Raw genomic sequence first — 19,444 nt, 5'->3', positions numbered from 1 at the left:
TGTTCAAACATCAATGTTTAGTTGTACAACACATAAAGTCTAGCAACATTTACACGACCACTTTGAGTGTCTTTTGGCTCGTTTTTCAAATGGGAAATTTAACCAGAATGTCACCAAAAGATTGACTGGGACCAGTAACATTTAAGAAATGGGTCGTTCTTGCATCCCCTAGGCTTGGGCCTCTTGTTCCATCAGGACTTGGTTGGAGATGAATGGCCCACAAGTCACCAGCCTTTGAGCAGTTTGTGTCCAGGTGGAGATTGTAGGGCAGAGGGGAGGGGAGGGTCAGGGAAGATTCTATAAAGACACTGTGTGGGGCAGTGGCAGCCGACATTCGCAAACATTCATGCATCTGATGGGGTCTTTGCCCTCCATTGGGTATTTTCCATAGTGACCACCTGCAGCCAGGCTATTCCTCACATTAATGGGGTGGGGATGGGGCCAAGGTGAGAGTGGGGCAAGTGGAAAAAGATCCCTCTTATTGCTAAGTGTACAGAAGGGTGCTTTTTTTTCTCTTTCCTTCCTAGAGTGTTCAGCTTATAGGTTTCTGAGATTTTGTGTATGTTTAGTTGTTTTTGTTTTTTAGTTTGGGGATAAGGAAGTCAGCTCCAGCAAATTCTCTTCAGGAAGACCACTCTTCCTACGTGGCTGCATTATGGGGTGGAGAGGGTATGCACCCACACTCTGGGCCAGCCACCAGTGGTGACTTTTAAAAAGTGATGCTAGCCCTTGTTCCCCCACACCTGCAGTGACCCACCCTTCTAGGTACCTTTAAGCAATGAAGGAGACACCCTTGTCCCACATGGGCTCACACAGCTGGTCTCAATGAATCTGACAAGCAGAAAAGTGGCTTTCTTGGCCCCTTAAGGAAGCCAAGAGGAGCTCATGCAGATGAATGGAGAGGGAGCCATGCTGTTTCCCTTGGAGATGGTTACAAACAGCTGGTATGGGTCGCAAGGGCAGAAGCAGCTCTTGTGAGTTTTTTCTCCCTAGAGATGGGCTGGGACCAGCTGACAGAGACGATGCAGCAGGGCAGCGCTGGCAAGAGCGCCATTCCACTGAGAGGAGTGGCCTGGCTAAATGGAGGAAGCAACTGTCCTAAAGGGGCAGCTGGCCCCTCCCACCTGCTGAGGACTGACAGGGGCTGTGGTGGTGGGCTAGACAAGCACAGCACTGAAAAGGATTGCCCTGCAGCAATAACAGCTGAAGGAATGGAGGGAGAAGCAGCGCTTGAAATGGCCTTCATTCAGCAGTGGGGCAGGGGGTGGCTGGCACAGGTGGAAGGACAGTGCCCAGGAGGCCTTCTCCCTGCAGGAGGGTTGAGAACGGTTGAGGGTATGGAGACCAGCAGCTGGCAGCAGACACATAAAATAGCTTCTCCAGGGAGGCTGAGACCATGGTTTAGGGGTGCCAAGCACCTCTCTCCTATGCAGCCTCACCAATGCCCACCTCCCTCACCCCACAATCTTCCCCTACTGGTCCCAGGTATCCAGTCCCATATCTCCATATAGGACTACTTGCTGTTGGAGCCAGGGAGGCCTCTTTGGTTGACGTGTAGTAAGCTCTGGGTATAGCACTGCTGCTGTTCTGTCCTGACAGGTGCCCACCCTGGCATGACTTTATGGGCAAAGGAAGACAAGGGCTGGATTAATAAATCAGCCTCCAGGAAAGACTGAGGCTCTAGGGATGGGGTGCTAGTGACCTGGTCACCCCTCCCCTTTTCCTGGTCCACCAAATCTTGGATCTTAAGTCTATTTTATTTGCCTAGCACCTGAATGATAAGGACTGGGATTATAAATGCTGGCATTCAGAGAGGACCAGTGGAACTTAGGTTGGACCAGGCAGTGGGACAGGAGGTTGGATAAGGTTGTAAACAGTATGGCTTGGTGTTTTCCCTTTCCTAAGGCTAAATGGCTCCCCCAGCCCTGAATTTCAGTAATCCTACAGATTAAAGGAAAAAGAATAACTTATTTGTATAGTAAACAGGGGAAGTATATGTGTTAATAAATATAGGGCTATGGGAAAGGCAAGAAAAGGCTAAATGTATGATTATGGTGTCACTGGGAATGTCTACAGGAGTCGGGATGGGTGAGTAAGGCGAGACAGACAAACACAATTGCAATTCACTTCAGAACAAAAGAACAGAGAAGAGGAAGTCAAGTATGCATGAGACAAAGGGAGGCACAGAGAAGCCAGCTCAACAGGGACAGAAGTCTGATGGAGAAAAGGGAGGTATGGTCTAAAATTTATCTCTGAAGCCAAACCACTGAGAAATATTGTCTATTTTTTCTGATATTTCAATGGAATAAGTTCTTCTAGGATTTAAACCCCTCACCAAAAAAATAAATAAATAAAAAAGAAAAGAAAAGAAAGAAAAAAAAAGAAAAGCGGCTTCATTTTACCAGCACGGGTGCTCCCTTTAACAGCACTGGCAACTGCGTAACTCCCCACATTTCTTCCTTTGCCTTCGGCTGCCCCACATGTTCAGGGCCAATTTCAAGTCTCAACTGAGGAAACGCTGTCCCATTTCTCTCTATGGCTCTGATTTTTCCTGTAATCTCAGATGGTCCTTCCAAGTGCTTTTACTTGTGATCTTACTTTAGGGTGGCCTAAAGTTATTTTTCAGTAGTAGACTGGGCATAAATTCTAAATATAGAAATGAAGCTAAAGTGGATTAGTCTAAAAGGAAGTGAAAGATGTCAGGGACAGGCAGGAGAGGGAGGGAGAAGTGAATATATGAAGAAGGGCAGAAAAGGGGGAAAGAAGAGAAAGCAGAGGCAGAAACCAGCCTGGGAGCAAAAGCCAGGTGAGCCACGAAAGCGGCAGTCTTTGATAGTGATGTGGTAGCTTTTGAACAGTGACCTTGACACAGACCAGAGGGGGTAGCTCCACTTCCAGGGACCAGTTCTTTCTGTGAGAACCCAGCTCAGAGATACTTCTATGCTCTCCCGTGACCTTCCTTTCCCTTTTCCTAGGAGGCCCTCACCTTACCCAGGGTCACCCCAACTCTCAGAGAAGATGCCCGGAACTCCCTCCCTGCACCATGCAGTCTAGCTTAGCCACCTGTCCCTGGAGAATCTCTACAGCCCCAGCTTATGGACAAGGTCAGAAGTAAGGAAGAGTTTACTGTCCTGTGGCTCACCTGCTCCCATAATTTTTTTCTAAGCCTCCCCCAGACCTCTTAAGTGAGGTGCACGGCTTTGTTCTGGGACATGAGGAAAGAAGACATTCATGGAGGAACCACACTTACAAGGGACTTTCCAGAGAAGGCAATAAAAATACCTCATCCCTGGGCGTGCACACACACACACACACTCTCTCATTTTCTCTGTCTCATATACACACACACATGAACACACATACACAATGTAGACAAGATGTTCCACAAATACCAGACAGGCCTGTGGGACAGAGCTGAAGGAAGAGGTGATTGGAGGTGGCATTTGGGATGTGTGTGTATGGAGAAGTGGGTATGTGTGACGACACAGAAAAGGGGTCATCATGGGTTACTGTCGTGGCTTTCCTCTGTGTCCACGCTCACCGGAGGGAGGCCTCCATTGTCATTGAGTCGCTTGGCCCTATAAGTCTCATAGTGGATGTTGTGTGTCACTTCCTTGAGGTCCTGGAGGTGGGTCCTAAAGGACACAGGGTGAGAAGAGAGGGGGATGAAATTAGGGGCTGGAAAAAGAGCAGACGACCCACCTCTGTTTAACACTTCAACGAGCTGGATCCGGTGATTGGGACCCACTCCAGAGAGCCCATTCTGAAGCCCCTTCTGCTTCAAGGCAGGAGCAGAAACTGGAACAGAAAGCTCTACCGGACACCTGGAGTCCCAGGAAGTAAATCTGAACAGATGGCCCCGGACCCCAAATAATTAAACCTGACATCTGGGTCAAACCTGTCATCTTACCTGATGACAAAGTCTCGAAGCAGGGCAAACTCACAGTGGTTGAGGTTTTCCACTATGAACAAAACAAAAGAAAACAGGTGGTCATTTCGTTAATCAACATCCAGGAGGTAAGCCTCTGTTTGGGTCATGGAGGCATTCAAAGAGAGCATGGGACAGGTTATTTTGTATTTTGCTTACTTCAGTGCACTGGATTTTTTTGCGAATGTGTGGTGATGGAGTTCAAACCCAGGGCCTCATGCAGGCCAGGCAAGCACTGTACCCCTGAGCCACACTCACTGGACCTTACGCACTGAACAAATATTTATAAGCAGCTACAACAGACATGATACTGCTCCAGACTCTATAGAATAACAGAGACTGTTATTTTTCTCATTTCACAGAAGCGAAAACTAACACACAGGGCGTCTAAGAAAATTGCCAAGTCCTAAGATACAAGGATAGGAATCCTTGGAACTTATAATATGACTGAAAAAAAGGAATGCACATAGAACAATTGAGTCATCTCTAAAAGTTCATATAGTCAGGTTTGATGGCAAGCATTTATAATCCCAGCTACTCCTGAGGCTGAGGCAGGAAGACCATGAGTTTGAAACCAGCCTGAGAAAATGAGTAAGACCCAGTCTTAAAATAAAAAGGACTGCATAATATAGTCTGTCAGTGGTAGGGCACTTGCCTAGCATGCACAAGGCCCTGGGTTCAATCGCCAACACCGCCCCCCAAATTTTTTTAACATAAAATATTTTAAAAATAAAAATTCCAACAATAGGTTACTGGAAAACAAGAGATAATTCAAGACAAAGGGGTGAACTTTGATTTGGGATCACATTATTTGAAGCCCAAGAATCACTATTAAGTTCTGTGATGGCATGTGCAGCAATCCCCAGAACCACACACAAAAAAAGTTATGTGGGCAAGGCACTTAGCACCAGACTGCAGTGCCTCAGAAGCTTACAACTGAAGACAGGAACCCCTGCCCTGCTCCCCCCCTAGGGTTATCTCATCAAATGAGATCACTGAAGTCGTTCTTTGCAAACTTTCAGAATCATCAGGACCTGCCCGAAGTCACATTCATTCACAATAAAATGGAAGTAACAATTTCTAAGCCACCCTTCAGTACTCTGCCAGATCACATCCTTCTTCACATGAAAACTGGTTTTACAGTTCTTGCTAAACTCTGTGTTCTGAATGACACACCAAGGTGGTGCCACCAGGTCAGGTGCTAAGTAGCTCTCACTGCTTCCTACCTGTTAGCAGCATCTTCTCAATTAGACTGTACGCTCCTTGTGGACAGAATCTGCCTGGCATGGGTTGTATATCACACATCTTAGGACAGAGCCCTGACCCATGGACAGCTAAACAAATGACTGGGTAATTAATCAGCAGCCAGGTCTCCCAGAAAATGCATTTAATTACCTTCAATGATCCCCCAGGGAGTTTTTCTGCCGAGGACCCTCTTGCCATTCACTTGATACTCCTTGTCACTTCCCACCACAGCAAAGGGCATGCTCTCCTGCTGAACAGGGGCAGAAACACAAACCAGACACAAGTGCACAGTCATCCCCCTATGACCAGAATGTCCAAGGCAGAACAGCAAATGGCCTTGGTTGCCTACCCTTGAGCCACACATTTCTGATGCTTGTTTGGTGATACTATGGATGGCAAGAGCAAGGCTCTGTCCCTTGAAAAGAGGACTGGACTGGGAGGCAGAAGTCTTGGGTTAAACCCTGAATAAACCACTACGTGGCTAACTAACCTCCACAAGTCACCTTCCCTTCCATGGAGTGCACTTTGTACATTTCGTACTGCTTTAAAACACAGTTTGCTTGATTTGGAACAACCTTGAAATCTAGCAGCACCCACTCAAGGGCCAGCCAGATTCAGACGGTGCCTTATGCCGTCTCCCGCGACAGCTACTGGCAGATGCCCACATCTGCTGAGCTCTCAGAGTGCCGGGCCCCTATGCTCTACCAGTTGAGTTGTATGTCTGCCAAGTGCCAGCTGTTTGCCTGAGTTGTACTTGTTATTGTCATTGGATGAATTAACTAGTCAAGCATTGCTTAATGACAGGGTAAATTCTGAGAAACATGTCACTATGTGATTGTGTTGTACGAACGTCATAGCGTGTACTTTCCATGCCAAGAGGCTACATCACTAGGTGATATCAGTGTATAGGATCACTGTCATTTGCACCATATGGTCATGCCACACATGACTGCAGGTGTAGGCTGAGGTCACAGGTCAAGTAGAGAGTTGTTTCTATAAGAATTAAGTCAAACATTCCAGAAAGACTTCACAAAGGTAAGCTACTTGGACATTAAGAGCAGTGGTAGAGGTCCTGGGTTCAGTCCCCAGCACCATAAAAAAAAGAAAAAGAGTGGACTTATTCTCAAAGAAAAGGTCTTGGTTCTGTATGAAAAGTGATGAATATGATGCATGTTTTGTCATTTTAACTTAATTTCATAAAATATTTATTTTTAAACATTCAAGATTTATATACCTCATTTTTAAAAAGTGATACCCTCATTCAGTTGTGTTTTGTTTTGTTTTGTTTTGTTTTTTTTCCCAATTAACTACCGGTCCCAACTCTACCAGGTAAGAGGCTTCTGCTAGAGTCCCGGCACTTGATGGAGACTCAAAACCAAAGCAGTGGGGCATGTCTCAGGTTATAAATGAGTCACTGAAAAACCCGGACTAGCTCCTAGGATTCTGATGAAGAATCACGAAATGTAGAAATTTGGAATTGAGAGGGACCCTAGAAATCACACAGGCAGTTTCCAAGCCAGGTTCCTGAAATGTGTCAGGTGCCCAAGTGCCTCCTTCAGGTGCACAGTAGGTATCCTAGAGGCTGCTGGGAAGGCAGAGCTCTGCCAAAGCAGCTCTGCTCTTAGGTTTCATATGTTGGAGTTCTGAGATGCAATTTTTTAAGAATTCTAAGGGGTGAAGCAGCTTAGAAGCCACTCACCTAGTCTAGCCTCTGTGTTTTACAGAGGAGGAAATGGAGGCAGCGTCTGACTAGAACCCAGATTGCCCTGGGACCTGCCCAGTGTCCCCCATGCCTGATGCTCTGCCTCACCACACTTGGATTTCACCAGGTCTGTGGGGGAAAGAGGGTATTTTGCATGGCTTGGGGTTGGAAGGGAACACTGGCTTCCTGGGTACAGGGACTGGGTTAGTAGTCCTGGCCAGGGCCGTTGTCCTCCTTGCCCCTTGTCACTTCTGGTTGGGGTCAGACAAGGTGGCACAGGGACATGAAGAAAGGGAAAACAGGTGGAAAGACAGAGGAGGCACATGAAACATGTCCCAGGGGCTCTAGGGGATGAACAGAGGGATGAACAGAGCCCAGGCACCCACCCTGATTTTGTCATTCTCCGTCTTGTCCTCCAGATCCTCATCAAATTCCTTCTGGGGGTAGAATTCAATGCCATTTACTTCAAGCTCCTTTCGAACCTGAGGGGGAGGAGAAACGAGGTGGTTGAGTATTGTAACAGAAGAGAAGGGCGTGTGTGTGAGGTGTGTGTGTGTGTCCACACGCGCACACATGGTGTGTGAGGTGGAGTCAGAGATGAACCCAGGCTTTGACGACACAGACATCTCTGCACCTGGAGGCCCTGGGCAGCAGGAAGCGCCCCAGGAAGTGTAATTACCACAGCCCAGCCTGAGAGGAGGAGGAGTCTCGGGCACACCAGTGTGCTCCTCTCAGGCTCTACAATTTGAACAAGTAGCATGCCTGAGTCCAGATGCCACCACGCAGTGCTCATGACCTGCATGCTATGTCCCTGCCCATAAGGAAGAAAGAGAGGTGAGGCTCTGTCCCAAGCTCCTGTTTGCCTTCTTTCAAGACCTGCTTACGTCCTCATCCGGGACCTCTGCAGCATTCACTTTGATTGTAATTCTCTTAAAGGCAGCAATTGTCTTTACACCCTCCCCTCAGCCCTCCAGGGCATCCAGCTAGTGGTAGGCGCTTACAGATGATGTCACTGAGCACTGGCAGACAGCTGACTGACTGATTAGTCTAGTCCTTCAAGTAACCTGACTTTTGAGGAGTGAGATTTTGGTGTGCACAGACACGTGTATGCAGTGGTCTCCACAGCCAGCTGTGGAGTGTGGAAGAAGGCAGCCTGGAGCCACACTGGCTTCTTGCCTTGGGTCCCCAGGGACCGCCAGCCCCAGCCTCCTATATGGTTAATTGGGAACTGGGGAGGACTGGTGGTGGAGGGAGGAAGGTGATGAGAGCTAGGAGATGGCTTGGACCTGGAGGAGAGGAAGGAAGCGTTGGAGGCAGGAAAAGGAGAACAGGGCCTTCTTACCCTCTGCTTGAATTCAGACTTCTCCTCCAGGGTCATGGTGTCAGCCTTGGCAATGACAGGGATGATGTTCACCACCTTGCTGAGATGTTTCATGAACTCAAGATCAAGGGGTCGCAAGCTGTGGTCCAGAGAAGTAATGTCAGAACCACTTGCCATCCACCCTGGCCACTGCCGCCTCTCGGGGCCCCTCCTTAGGAGAGAACTGGGCTAGGAATCTGGCTGAGGCCATGAGACTGCTGCCTCTCCTTTCTGACACATCCCTGACCACCTGCAGACTGGCCCCAATGCTTCCGCCTGCACGCAGTCCTGCCCCCACCTTTCTTCCTTGTAGCCACGCAAATTCTGCCTCTCCTCAGGTCCGCCTCAAGCCACTCCTTCCTGACACCTTTTCTGACCTTGGGATTTCTTTCTCCTGGAAACATCTGTAGATGGTTGTCCCCATCCATGTGTTCTTGTGTCGTGGTTACTTGTGTGTCTTATTCTGCCTATGGAACTGCACTTACGTTTGGGCCTCCTCCCAGGTCCCAGAGTTAGTCCTGTAGGGCCCAGCTGGGGGCTTTGTCCCTCCCCTAATCTGAAGGCCTGGTCCTCCCCAACCCAAGGCTTTGGGGACCCCAACCTGGCTTTGGTTTACAGTCTGGGGTACTCATGAAGTCAGGTTCTCACATGGTTCTCTCTGACCATGGGTCAAGGTCTGGGGAGGGATAAAAAACTACCTTTGCTGAGGTCCTGCCTGGCCCAAGGTCCTTGTTTCGTATCTCTCCTCCCCCATCACTGAACACCTGTTGGGTATGTTTTCTGCAAACATTGGGGCCTATCTTGCTAATGCTGTCCTCAAGAACTGAACTCTGCCCCAGCACTCATAACAAACTATGAGACACACACACACTTCAGCCCACAGGAAGGCTGCTTGAGATACCAATAATATCTGTCTGTCTATTCCCACACCTCCTATCAATGGGGCCCACCTGCAACTCACAATCTGAGTTCCCAGCACATTCTGCTTGGTCAGCTTTCATCTCTGGACTCCTAGCTCCCGGCTGGCCACCTTTCAGATGCCTATGGCTGGGTCCCACATTCTACCAAAATATCAGCCCCAATCTAGTAGGCCTGCCTCTCCCTATTTCACCCCTTGTTTCCAAGCTTTATTCAAAGCAAGAATTTCTTGAACTAATGAGATGCTCTCCGCTCACATATACCAACTTCTCTGGTACAGTCAAGCTGTGCTGGGATACCAGTGGGCAGTATGGAGGCCAGTGATGGTCAGTTTTACCTTACTGGTAAGAAAGTGAGATTTTCTTGTGGAAAGTCTGGGAAATTCCAAGGTCATGACTACATTCCAATCCATTCAGCCCTCCAGACGGCCCTTAGCTGGTATCAATACCAAGCCCAGGTATCGATTACCCAATTCAGGACAGGAACAGCTGATAGAAACCAGTCAGGGTTAGCAGCAGAGGCGGGGTTGGTACATACGAGTGTCCTGTGGGGGAGATGAAGTAGAGGCAGCAGTGGACGCGAGTGTCGGGGATGCGTTTCTTCCTGGCGATGTTTACCTCCTCCTTCAGGAACTTCTCATACTGTTCGTTGATGTACTTTTCAATGGGCTCCCAGCTGAGAAGTGAGAACAAGTAGATGGACTGTAGCAGAAGGTCAGGATCCAGGAGCTCATCTTAGACACAGTCAGGTCACAACCCTGGTGGGTCTACCTGCCCTGGTGGGTCTGGGATATCTGCCTATCCTCCCTCAGGCCCCACTCCCATGAATGGATTTCCATGGATGGTGACAAGGGCAGAACTCCCCAGGGAACCTAGCCTCTGCCTGGGCTCTAGGGACCTGCAGAACATGGAGGATGCAGATAGTTCTTAGCATGAATGAATCTGCACCATGTTCATTTCTTCCCAGCAGAGTATTTAGGATAGAAAACTCAGAGGCAGATATATACCAGTTTTCATTGTTGATTTGGTCTCCAAAGCCCGGGGTGTCGATGACAGTCAGCTTCATTTTGACACCACCTTCCTCTATTACTGAGGGATGAACAGAGAAGGCATCAGAGAAGTCAGTCCTGTAGCTGACCCCAGATGCCCCGCAGCCAATGAGCCAGGGAGGCCCAGGCCTCTTTTCTTCAGGATCAGTTATTAGAAAAGTCAAGTTTAGGGTCTCCCCAGCTCCACACATTCATGCATGCTGTTTCTCCATCTGGAAAACCCTCCCTATTTCTTCCTACTTCTATGTCTAAGTCCCACCTGTGCTTCATCATCCAGCTTAAGGTCCACTTCCTTCCATCCAAGGCCCTCTCTCCCTTTCCTGGACTAGCAGTCTGAGACCTTGGCTTTGTGGAGCTTAGTGCTTAATTCTGCTCCATCGTGAGGTTGTCTTTCAGGTCTTATTCTCCAATATGCCTCATTGCTTCCCTTTCTGGTATCATCTGCCTTCGAACAAAGCCCAGAGGGGTCCCCACCTGGTCCTCACCATGCCCAATAGCTTTGATCTCCACCGTCTTGGGGATCTTCTCCTCCCGATTCCAGCTGGAAGCCTTGCGGCTCACCTGGGATTTGAAGAGCGTGTTGACCAGCGTTGACTTTCCCAGTCCACTCTGGCCTGCAGCAAGGCAGGAGGAGGAAGACAAAGTAGGGAGAGGCCACGTCCACCTCCTGAGCTCTCAGCTCTCCCAGATTCCAGAATTCCAAGGCTGTGATCCAGACCACTCACCAAAGGATGGAGGGGCTGAGTGGGGTCAGCAGGCAGGTGGGAATGCAATCCTGCTCATGAGAGGGCCTTGGGATTCACCAATTGGATTGTATGTTCTCTTTCCTGGGGCCCCAGAACCACTGGGGGAGGGGACAACCTCTGCATCTGTCTAATATAGTGGGTTTTTGTTTGGGTTTGCTCTTTTGCTTAACTCAAGTTTTCTGTCTTTAAAAATAATAAAAGTAAAACTAAAGCAGAATTACTTTGCATTTCTGATGCTGCCTCATAATGCTAAGCACTTTCACATCTGTTAGCAAAATCTGTCTTTTTATCAGCCCTGTGAGTTGCACAGCAGAGCTATCTTTATCCCCAGTTGAGACGGCCCTAGAGCAATTAATCCTCTTCTGACACAAAATGTGTACAGGGCAACTTAACTAGTAAATGCAAGACCAGGGACTTGAACCCCAAGAACCTCATGGCTCCATATCTACTCTTCATTCTAGTGTAGTGGTTTTTAAATTGTGCTTCCAGCGCTAAGGCCCTGGGTTCAATCCCCAATACAACAACAACAAAAATGTCCTGTTGGCGATACATGCCAGAGAGGCACAGTGGGAGGGGACGTGGGCAGCCAGGGTCTCAGCACCCACTTCCAACTCCATCACTTTGGCTCTCTGCACCTGAACTACCCGTGCAATCCTGCAGCAGAGTGTACTGCAAGAAGTTCTGCCACCAAAATGCTTCTGGGAACCAAGGGTCTGAGCAGTACTTCCCAACTTTAACATGGACAAGAAACATACAAGAGAGCCTAGTGACTGAAGAGCAGCATCACATCCCCCCATGCCTCACCGCAGATCTGTGACTCAGAACCTGCAGCTCAGCTAGGCTTCCAGGAGATCTTCGGGACACTGAAGCCCAGGAAGTGCTCGTGTGGAGTATCCTTGTCTATCAGTGAAAAACCAGGCTGGGAGGCAAAAGCTGGGTTTAGACCCAAATGTGCTTTTCCCCCGAGTGCCTTGGACTAGTCAGGCTTCCCCCACACACTCGGGGGGGGGGTCTTTATTTCTTTACTGATAAGATGAGGAGGAAGGAAACTAGATGAGACCAGTAATGGCAAGTAAGGGGCATTTTCTCATTCCAGCTGGTTAGCAGGCAAAAGCCACTTAGACCATTATATTAAAATGGCTATAGTTGGGCTTAGTGCTGGACATGACCATGTCCAGGGACGTGGGAGGGAAGAACGTCCCACATGTCTTGTACAGGGTGGACATCTCAAACTGAAAATTGGAAATCCAAAATGCTCCAAGATTGAAAACTTTTTGAGTACTGACATGATGCTCAAAAAGCTCTGGATTTTGAGAGCATTTCAGATTTTAGATTTTCAATATTAGGGATATTCACCCAAGTAAGGTGATCAAAATTAATCCAAGAATTTTTTAAAAGTTCTGAATTAGAACATGACTGGTTCTGAATATTTCCGCAAGAGATACGCAACCTGCATTTGCCATTCTTGGTCTGGGATATTTTCTAGGATCATTTGTTCATTAAATATTAGGGTCTTTTCTCTTTCTTTCCTTTTCTTGGTAGTACTACACAGATGGATTTTTTAGTTGTTTTTTCTCTTCTTTGTTATTTGGGGTTTGTTTGCTTGTTTGTTTTTGTTGTTTGTTTCCTACACTGGGGATTGAACCCAGGGGTGTTCTACAACAAGCTACATCTCCAACCTATTTTATTGTATCGAGACAGGGTCTCACTAAGTTGCCCAGACTGGCCTCAGACTTGCAGTCCTCCTGCCTCAGCCTCCAAGTTGCTGGGATTCCAGGCATGGACCACCACAGCACCTGGCATTCACTAAGTATTCTTAAGCGTTGTCCTAGAATTGGAGGTCCAGCAGCGGAGGACAGGTGGCTTTCACAGTCCTACTTAGACCTGGGCTCAGACATCATCCTAATCTTCAAGGAGCCCTTTGGTGCAAGGGAGACCAAAACGTAAGCCCACAGTTACATATGATAAACACTATGAGAGAGACAGCATTGCAAAGGGAATCCAATCCAGTCTTTCTGGGAAGGAGGAAGACAGACTTCTAGGAAGAAGCAACCATCAAGCTGTAACCTGAAAGACGACTCTGAATGAGCCATGAGAAGCAGGAAGGGAGTTCTAGACAGAGTGAATCACACATGCAAAGGCCCAGAGGTAGACATGAGTGTGGCGAGCCAAGGAGAATAGGTCCGCAAGAGCGAGGAGTAAGAATGCTGGGTGGGAAGTGGCAAGAGATGAGCTGGAGTGGCAGGACCGGCCAGCACAGGAGTCCTGAGGTTAAAAGAAGGATATTAAAGGGATGTAAGTAGGATGGGTAACTTGATGATGGACTCGAGGGGAAAAGAGCGAGAGAACCAGGAGGACAGGTGCTACTCCACGTGTGGCCGTGGCCTGGCTTCCTGGGTCACAAACCATTTGCTACTAATTCTTGAGATGAGAGTTTTATGCTAGAAAGTGAATCAACCATGTCTCTGAGCACACTGTTTAGCTCAGCTGATGTTTGTTTTAGTAAGACGTTTTGGATGATTTACACGCCGGGCCAAGTTCTTAAGCAATCCAAGTGGCCACAGCAATCCAGGTGGGAGACCGAGCTCTGCTAAGGTGCTAGTGGGGGATGGACAGAAGTGGGCAGACTTGGGATATATATATATAATATATATTTTTATGTGGTGCTGAGGATCAAACCCCGTGCCTCACACATGCTAGACAAGTGCTCTACCACCGAGTCACAACCCCAGGCCAGACTTGGGAATACTGACCATGGAAAAGGGCCAGGACTCAATGATCGATTGTACTGGGGATAAGGAAGGACGAGGAAAGAAGGATGATGCCCAGCTCCTTATGTCAGCACTGAGTGATCCAGTGATGCTACTCAGTGACCAAATCACTGGAAATTCCCTCTCAATTGTAAAGCTCTATGAGAGATTAGAAATAGACCGCTTTTCACCCAGTCCTCCCACCAGCTTGTTCAGGTAGGGAAGGACACTAATGGTTCTCCCATGCCACCAACCTGAAAGCAGCTCGGAGTGGTAGAGAGGCTGCATATCTGAACCCACCTGAAGGCGGACCCGGCTGGCCACCCACCCCAATCTGCCAACCCTAAGGGGAGGGGGTGGCCAGGCCTTTGTGGTCAGCATGGCAATATCCTCCCTCCTAGATAGAGCTCATCCTAGAGAAGCCAGGGCTGAGGCCATTCTGGGGAAAGAAATGGGATCCTTAGTGCTACCTGCTGCCAGGCCCTCCAGTGACCCCATGGCCTCATACCAACAACCATGATGTTGAAGTCAAAACCAGTCTTCATGGTCTTCTTGCGCATCTGCTCGATGATGGTGTCGATGCCAATGTAGCCCAGCAGGTTGGAGTTGATGCTGACAGGCTTCATGGGCACTGCCGGCTTAGGCCTGGGCTCAGGCACCAGCTCTGACATGGCTGTGTCCGTCCTGGTCTCTGGGAGCCCTGCAAAGCCAAGGTGGGAGGGGCAGGTAGGGTGGGTGGGAGGAGAGCAGAGGTCACATGGAAGCCACAGTATTTTTCTCTTCCTATGGAATAGTATGGAGTTGGGACTGGAAGGGACCTTAATATTATCTAGTCTGAATCCCTCATTGCATAAGCCCAGAGCAGGAAGGACTTGCCTAAGAACACAGGTCAGGTCAAATGGAAAATATGCACGAGTACTGGGCTCTCCAGTTGCTGAGCACTTTCAGACACACTCCACGGCACCAAAGCACCACATCTACGTATCTAAACCTAGGGTTTCTCCATCTTCGCGCTACTGACATTTGTGTAACTCTTTATTGTGGGGGGCTGCCCTGTGCTTTGTAGGATGCCTAGTAGTATCCCTGATCTGTACTCAATGCCAGTAGCCCACCAGTTGTGACAATCAAAACTGTCTCTAAACAGTACCAAATGTCCCCTGGAGGGCATTGCCCCAATAGAGAACCACTGATCTAAGAAATGTCTGGGGTTTTTCAGACCCGAGTCTTGCCTTAACAAATAAAGGGCAAAGACTCTAGAGCCCTGGATCTCACATCTGTTGACTATAGCTGACCTCAACTGTTTCATGCTTCAGAAGCAAACAGGGCCCCTTTCTCTGCAGAGAGCATCTCTTTCACCTTCAGCCTCAATGTCCCCTCTGTTCCATGAGCTGCAAAGCAGAGATGTCTATAGGAGCCCCAGACACCCTCCTAGCCATAGTTTAGAGTCTGTGGGTTCAGTGGGCAGGGGATGAGACTCTGATGGAGTCAGTCATTTGCCTAAAAGGGCACAGGGTGTTCTTTTTTTGGTGGTGGTGGTGGTGCTGGGGATTGAACCCAGGGCCTTGTGCATACAAGGCAAGCACTCTACCAACTGAGCTATCTCCCCAGCCTGGGTGGGTGTTCTTGAATTGGTGGGCAGCGGGGGAAATGTGAGGCTGAGGAATAGCCATTCCCAGTAGGCAGAGGCAAAAGTCCTCTGAGTCTGGCAGAAATCTGTAAGTACCCCATCAGGCCACTGTCCACCAGGGTAGGTTCTAGGAAAGAGCACCTCTGCTTCCCCATCCATAAAATGGGTGTGTGGGTGAAGCAGAAGGAGACTGGCTCGGCTACTTGTCAGCTTTGTGGACCTGAGCAGACCACCTCCCCCGAGTCCGCTTCCTCCTCTGTAGAACAGCAAGATCATGGCGAAGGCTGTGATGAGCATTGCATGAGTATAATGCTCAGCAGCACTGAGTAGGTGCCTTGCAGTCCCGGACCCTCCTGCCCCTTCCCCTTTCACGGTCACCAGCTTGCCTGGAGCAGAGATGGAGCAGTGCCTGTGAAATCACTAGTGAAAGAAGGTGCCCCAGATGCTAATTTCATAAGCCGAGTTCCTGGACTCCCTGCTCTCCAGCGGACAGCTTCCCAGATCTGCCCTTCTAGAATTCTGTAGTTCACCATCACCATCCTGCAGTCTCAGCCTTGCAGGAAGGCCTGCTAGAGCAGCAGATGGGCAGGAGGGAGAGGGGACAGGAGTGCCTCCCTCCCACCCCCAAGCCCAGTCAGGAGTCTGCTCTTGGACCCACCCCCCGCACCTGGTCTTTTCACGGGTACTGGCAAGACCCTCTCTCCCCACGGGAAACTGTCACTCCCAGACACGGCTAGATCTGACAAAGCCTTGGGACCTCCCCAGGGCCTGGCAGCGCTCCCTCTTGCTTCTCAGGAAGGTACACCAGCCAGGCTGCTCCAGACAGGCAAGACTGGCTCAGCCCTCCAGCAGCTGACTCCAAGCAGCCTGGCCCTGCTCCTCCACTTATGCACACGGCTCATACCCTGCTCGCAGCACACCTGCGGGGGGCAGGGGGGTGCCAGGGTTCCATTTCTCCTACCCAGCTGCTCACACAGCCTGGCCCTTTGCATTTCCCTCATGCCTCAACAGCTGAGCCCATTTAGTCTCTACGACCTGTATTGTGAGACAGATCCACCTGGTGGCAAGGTGGGGCAGGGACCACAGGTTTACTCCCATTTTACAGACCTGAATGAGTAAGCCTTATACTTATTGATGGGAAGGGTGAGTATTCCTATAAAGCCTGTGTCCTCACCATAGCCTGCTCAGCCCTGGTTTGTCAACAAGCATCCTAAGACAGCATTTCAAAAGACCCTGATGAGAGAGGGAGCCTATCCGATTCCCAAATGCCTTTTGGGAGTAGAGCAGGCCTGCTGCAGGTCCAGGCTGTGGGAAGATCTCACAATTTGGTCTTCCAGTGAGGACATATTGGCACCCACTGTGTGCACTGTCCAGAGCACCTGCTGGCATGTCAGCCACCTCCTGACCACGTGCCAAGAACGTGCCAGTCCCAGACTTTCAACAGCCACAAGTACTAAAAAACGTGCTGCTGGTCACTGTGTCACAAGCTTTGATGGAAAATCCTGTATCCTTTCCAACTCCTGGCTAACTCCTATGTCTGCTCTCCTGTCTGATGTGGGTGTCCCTCTGTGCTGCCTCATTCATTCATCTGTTCAGTCACAACACTCATTCATTCATTCACTCGTTTATTCCATCATTCCAACCCAACCAGGCCATTTCATATGCTGTCAAATGCAGGCCTACTTCAGTCAAGCCTTATTCTAAATGCCAAGGACACTTAATGACCAGTCAAGGTCATTGCCCCTGAGGGCCCACTGTCTGGTGAGGGTGCCTAACAAGGCCATCAAGACCTCTGGGGGCACCAAACAAATGTTGCTCCAGAGTTGGATTCTGTAGTTCCATCCTCTGCCCCTATAGCTCCCCTGGTCACACCAGGTCAGCTTCAGATGGGCAGCTGACCCAGCCTTGAATTCTGGCAAAGTGACTTCCATGAACCTCAGTTTTCCCCTCAGAAAAGCAGGACCGGTACAAGCCTTTCCAGGTTACTGTGAAGGTTATTCAAAATCATGGACAAAAAATAAATAAAATAAAAGCAAAAACAAAATCCAGAACATAATAAGTTCCCTGGCGCCAAATATATACTAGCTTCCACCCTTCTTTAGGACAGGGCCGCATCTTATTGATCTCTGGGCCCAATGTACCTAGCGTTCCACAAACAAGCACCAATGAATGAATGAAAACCCCAGGGCAAAGCGGTGTCACTCCAAAACCATCAGCTTTCTCCTCCCTCAGAGGCTGCTCCCTGTGCAGAGCAGCTGACACCTGACCACAGTCAAGGAGGGCAGACCAGTTAAGAGAGATTTCCTCAGCAGGCACAGTGGCGTACACCTGTCATCCCGGAGACCTGGGAGGCTGAGGCAGGAGGATCAAGAGTTTAAACCCAGTCTCAGCAAATTAGCGAGGCCCTAAGCAACTCAGTGAGACCCTGTCTCTAATAAAATATAAAAAAGGCCTGGGGATGTGACTCTGTGGTTAAATGCCCCTGGGTTCAATCTCTGATGAGAGAGAGAGAGAGAGAGAGATCTCCTTCCTCCCCTGCAACAGAGATTGGAAGAAGACCCTCCAGGGTGGGGAAAAGCTCAGGATGGGGGTCATAGGAGGATGCAGCTCAAGTATGCCATCCTGGCTAGATGGGTCTTGGGGCTCCTCCTAAGCTCCCAGCTCTCCCAGGGCCCCTGGAGAGGGGCTCTGTCTGCAGCACCCACTGCCAGGATCCACCTGCCCCATCAGTGCTCCAGGGAGAGGGACTATCCATCTGACTCAGCTCTGCCCCACAGGAGCAGCGCCTCCATCCCCATGGCAAGCACGCACGCATGCTGGTGCTTTCGTGTACAGGCAAATGAATGGCTTTGTCTTTGTCTGGCCCAGGGACCCCACCCCTCTGTTGGGAAGGTAATAGTAGGAGAAGGGGACCTTTCCAGAATGAAGCCTGCCTCCCTGGCTTAGAGATGCCCCCCTTTCCCTCCCAAGCTGGGGGTCTTCCCCAGTCCCCAGCAGTCTTCAAGACCCCACCTCCACCTGCAGGGCAAGTCCAGTTCATGGGCTCCAGCCTTGGGCGCTGGGAATCACAACAGATGCCTTAATCCTTCTCCATTCTCAGAAGCAAAGGGCCCTGGGACACCCCCTGCTGCCTCCCAGTACTCAGGAGGCCAACGAGTTTCCCTGGAGACCACCAGCTGGTGACTGTCTCAGCTGTGCCTATCTGTACTGGGGGAAGGGGACTGAAGTGTCAGCGCACGGGTCTCTTATAGGCTGGAGGAGGCCCTGGTACCTGTGCATGGTGTACATGTGTGTGCGTGTCTTGGTGTGCTCCAGCGTGGGGCTTTTTGTGAGAATACGGGTCCCTGCTTGCGTGCCGTGGGTCTCCGCGTTCTTTGTGCTTTTTTCCGAGACTGCCTCGAGGTGTGTGCGTCTGTCCATGCATATGTCACCGCGCGTGGGCTCCTCCGCACAGCAACCCTCCCCCTGGTAGCACCTCCGGCCGCGCTCGGGGGGCCGCAGCCTCCTCCCGGCGGGCGCCGGTGGCCCAGCTGGCCGCCCTACCTTTGGACATGAATCCTCCTTTGTCTCCGTTCCTCCGGGAGATGCTCAGGGCGCGGGGCTGCAAGGCTGAGCGGGGCGCAGGCTCCCCCTGGGCCGAGCGGCCCCTGCAGCCGGGCCTCGCCCCTCCGCGCTCTTGGCCCACCCGCCCGGCCCGCCGCCCCGCCGCCCCGCCGCGCCACCCCTGCGCCCCGCTCCCGCCCGGGACCTAGCCTCGGCTCGCTCGGCGCCGCGCTGCCCTGCCCGCGCGCACCGATGCCGCCGCCGCCGCCGCTGCCACCCGCACCACGTGACCCGCGCGCCCGCCGGCCCCGCCGAGGGCCCCTCCCCTTCCCGCGGCGCCCGAGCCCGCACGCGCGAGCGGCCACCGGGGCCGGGCTGCGGGCGGCGGGGCGGCGGGGCGGCGCGCGGGACGCGGGCCTCCGTACTCGGCCGCGGAAGGGGCTTGCATCTCAGTCCGGGGTCCTCCCCGCCCCATACAGCTCCGGGTCCCTTACCCTCTAGGCTGGGACGGGGCCGGGGGGCGAAGGGGACCCGCGGCAGCTGCGGGCAACCGTGCGCGCGCGCGAGTCACGCGGTG

At 50.7% G+C, this 19,444-nt stretch overlaps 1 protein-coding gene across 4 annotated transcripts; it reads right to left on the bottom strand.

Moving 5' to 3' along the window:
• LOC306662001 (neuronal-specific septin-3) lies at nt 1–19,149 on the bottom strand. 4 transcript variants are annotated; one of them, XM_079141415.1, is made up of 11 exons: nt 18,868–19,149; nt 14,206–14,397; nt 10,687–10,815; nt 10,160–10,241; nt 9,691–9,828; nt 8,218–8,335; nt 7,262–7,357; nt 5,324–5,420; nt 3,911–3,962; nt 3,542–3,635; nt 1–1,308 (listed from the first exon to the last, which is right to left on the bottom strand). In XM_079141415.1, exons 1-11 carry the CDS (start codon nt 18,875–18,877, stop codon nt 1,243–1,245), a joined length of 1,074 nt encoding a protein of 357 aa, XP_078997541.1. In that variant the 5' UTR covers nt 18,878–19,149; the 3' UTR covers nt 1–1,242. The 4 variants fall into 4 exon arrangements, with proteins under 4 accessions (XP_078997541.1, XP_078997542.1, XP_078997540.1 ...); XM_079141416.1 differs by having other exon boundaries at nt 1–3,205; nt 5,324–5,423; nt 18,868–19,148; XM_079141414.1 differs by having other exon boundaries at nt 5,324–5,423; nt 18,868–19,148.
• Nucleotides 19,150–19,444: the final 295 nt, after the last annotated feature.

The sequence above is a fragment of the Sciurus vulgaris genome (assembly GCF_902686455.1).
Source record: "Sciurus vulgaris genome assembly, chromosome: 5".
Taxonomy (NCBI): domain Eukaryota; kingdom Metazoa; phylum Chordata; class Mammalia; order Rodentia; family Sciuridae; genus Sciurus; species Sciurus vulgaris.
This window is presented reverse-complemented; position numbering and strand designations above follow the sequence as displayed.

What these genes read in the sequence shown, in the direction of transcription:
- LOC306662001 (XM_079141414.1), bottom strand. An exon ending in CAAATCAACAATGAAAACTG is followed by an intron (nt 9,829 to 10,159) that starts GTATATATCTGC and finishes CTCACTTCTCAG; the next exon opens with CTGGGAGCCCATTGAAAAGT. An exon ending in CTTCGAGACTTTGTCATCAG is followed by an intron (nt 3,636 to 3,910) that starts GTAAGATGACAG and finishes TGTGTCCTTTAG; the next exon opens with GACCCACCTCCAGGACCTCA.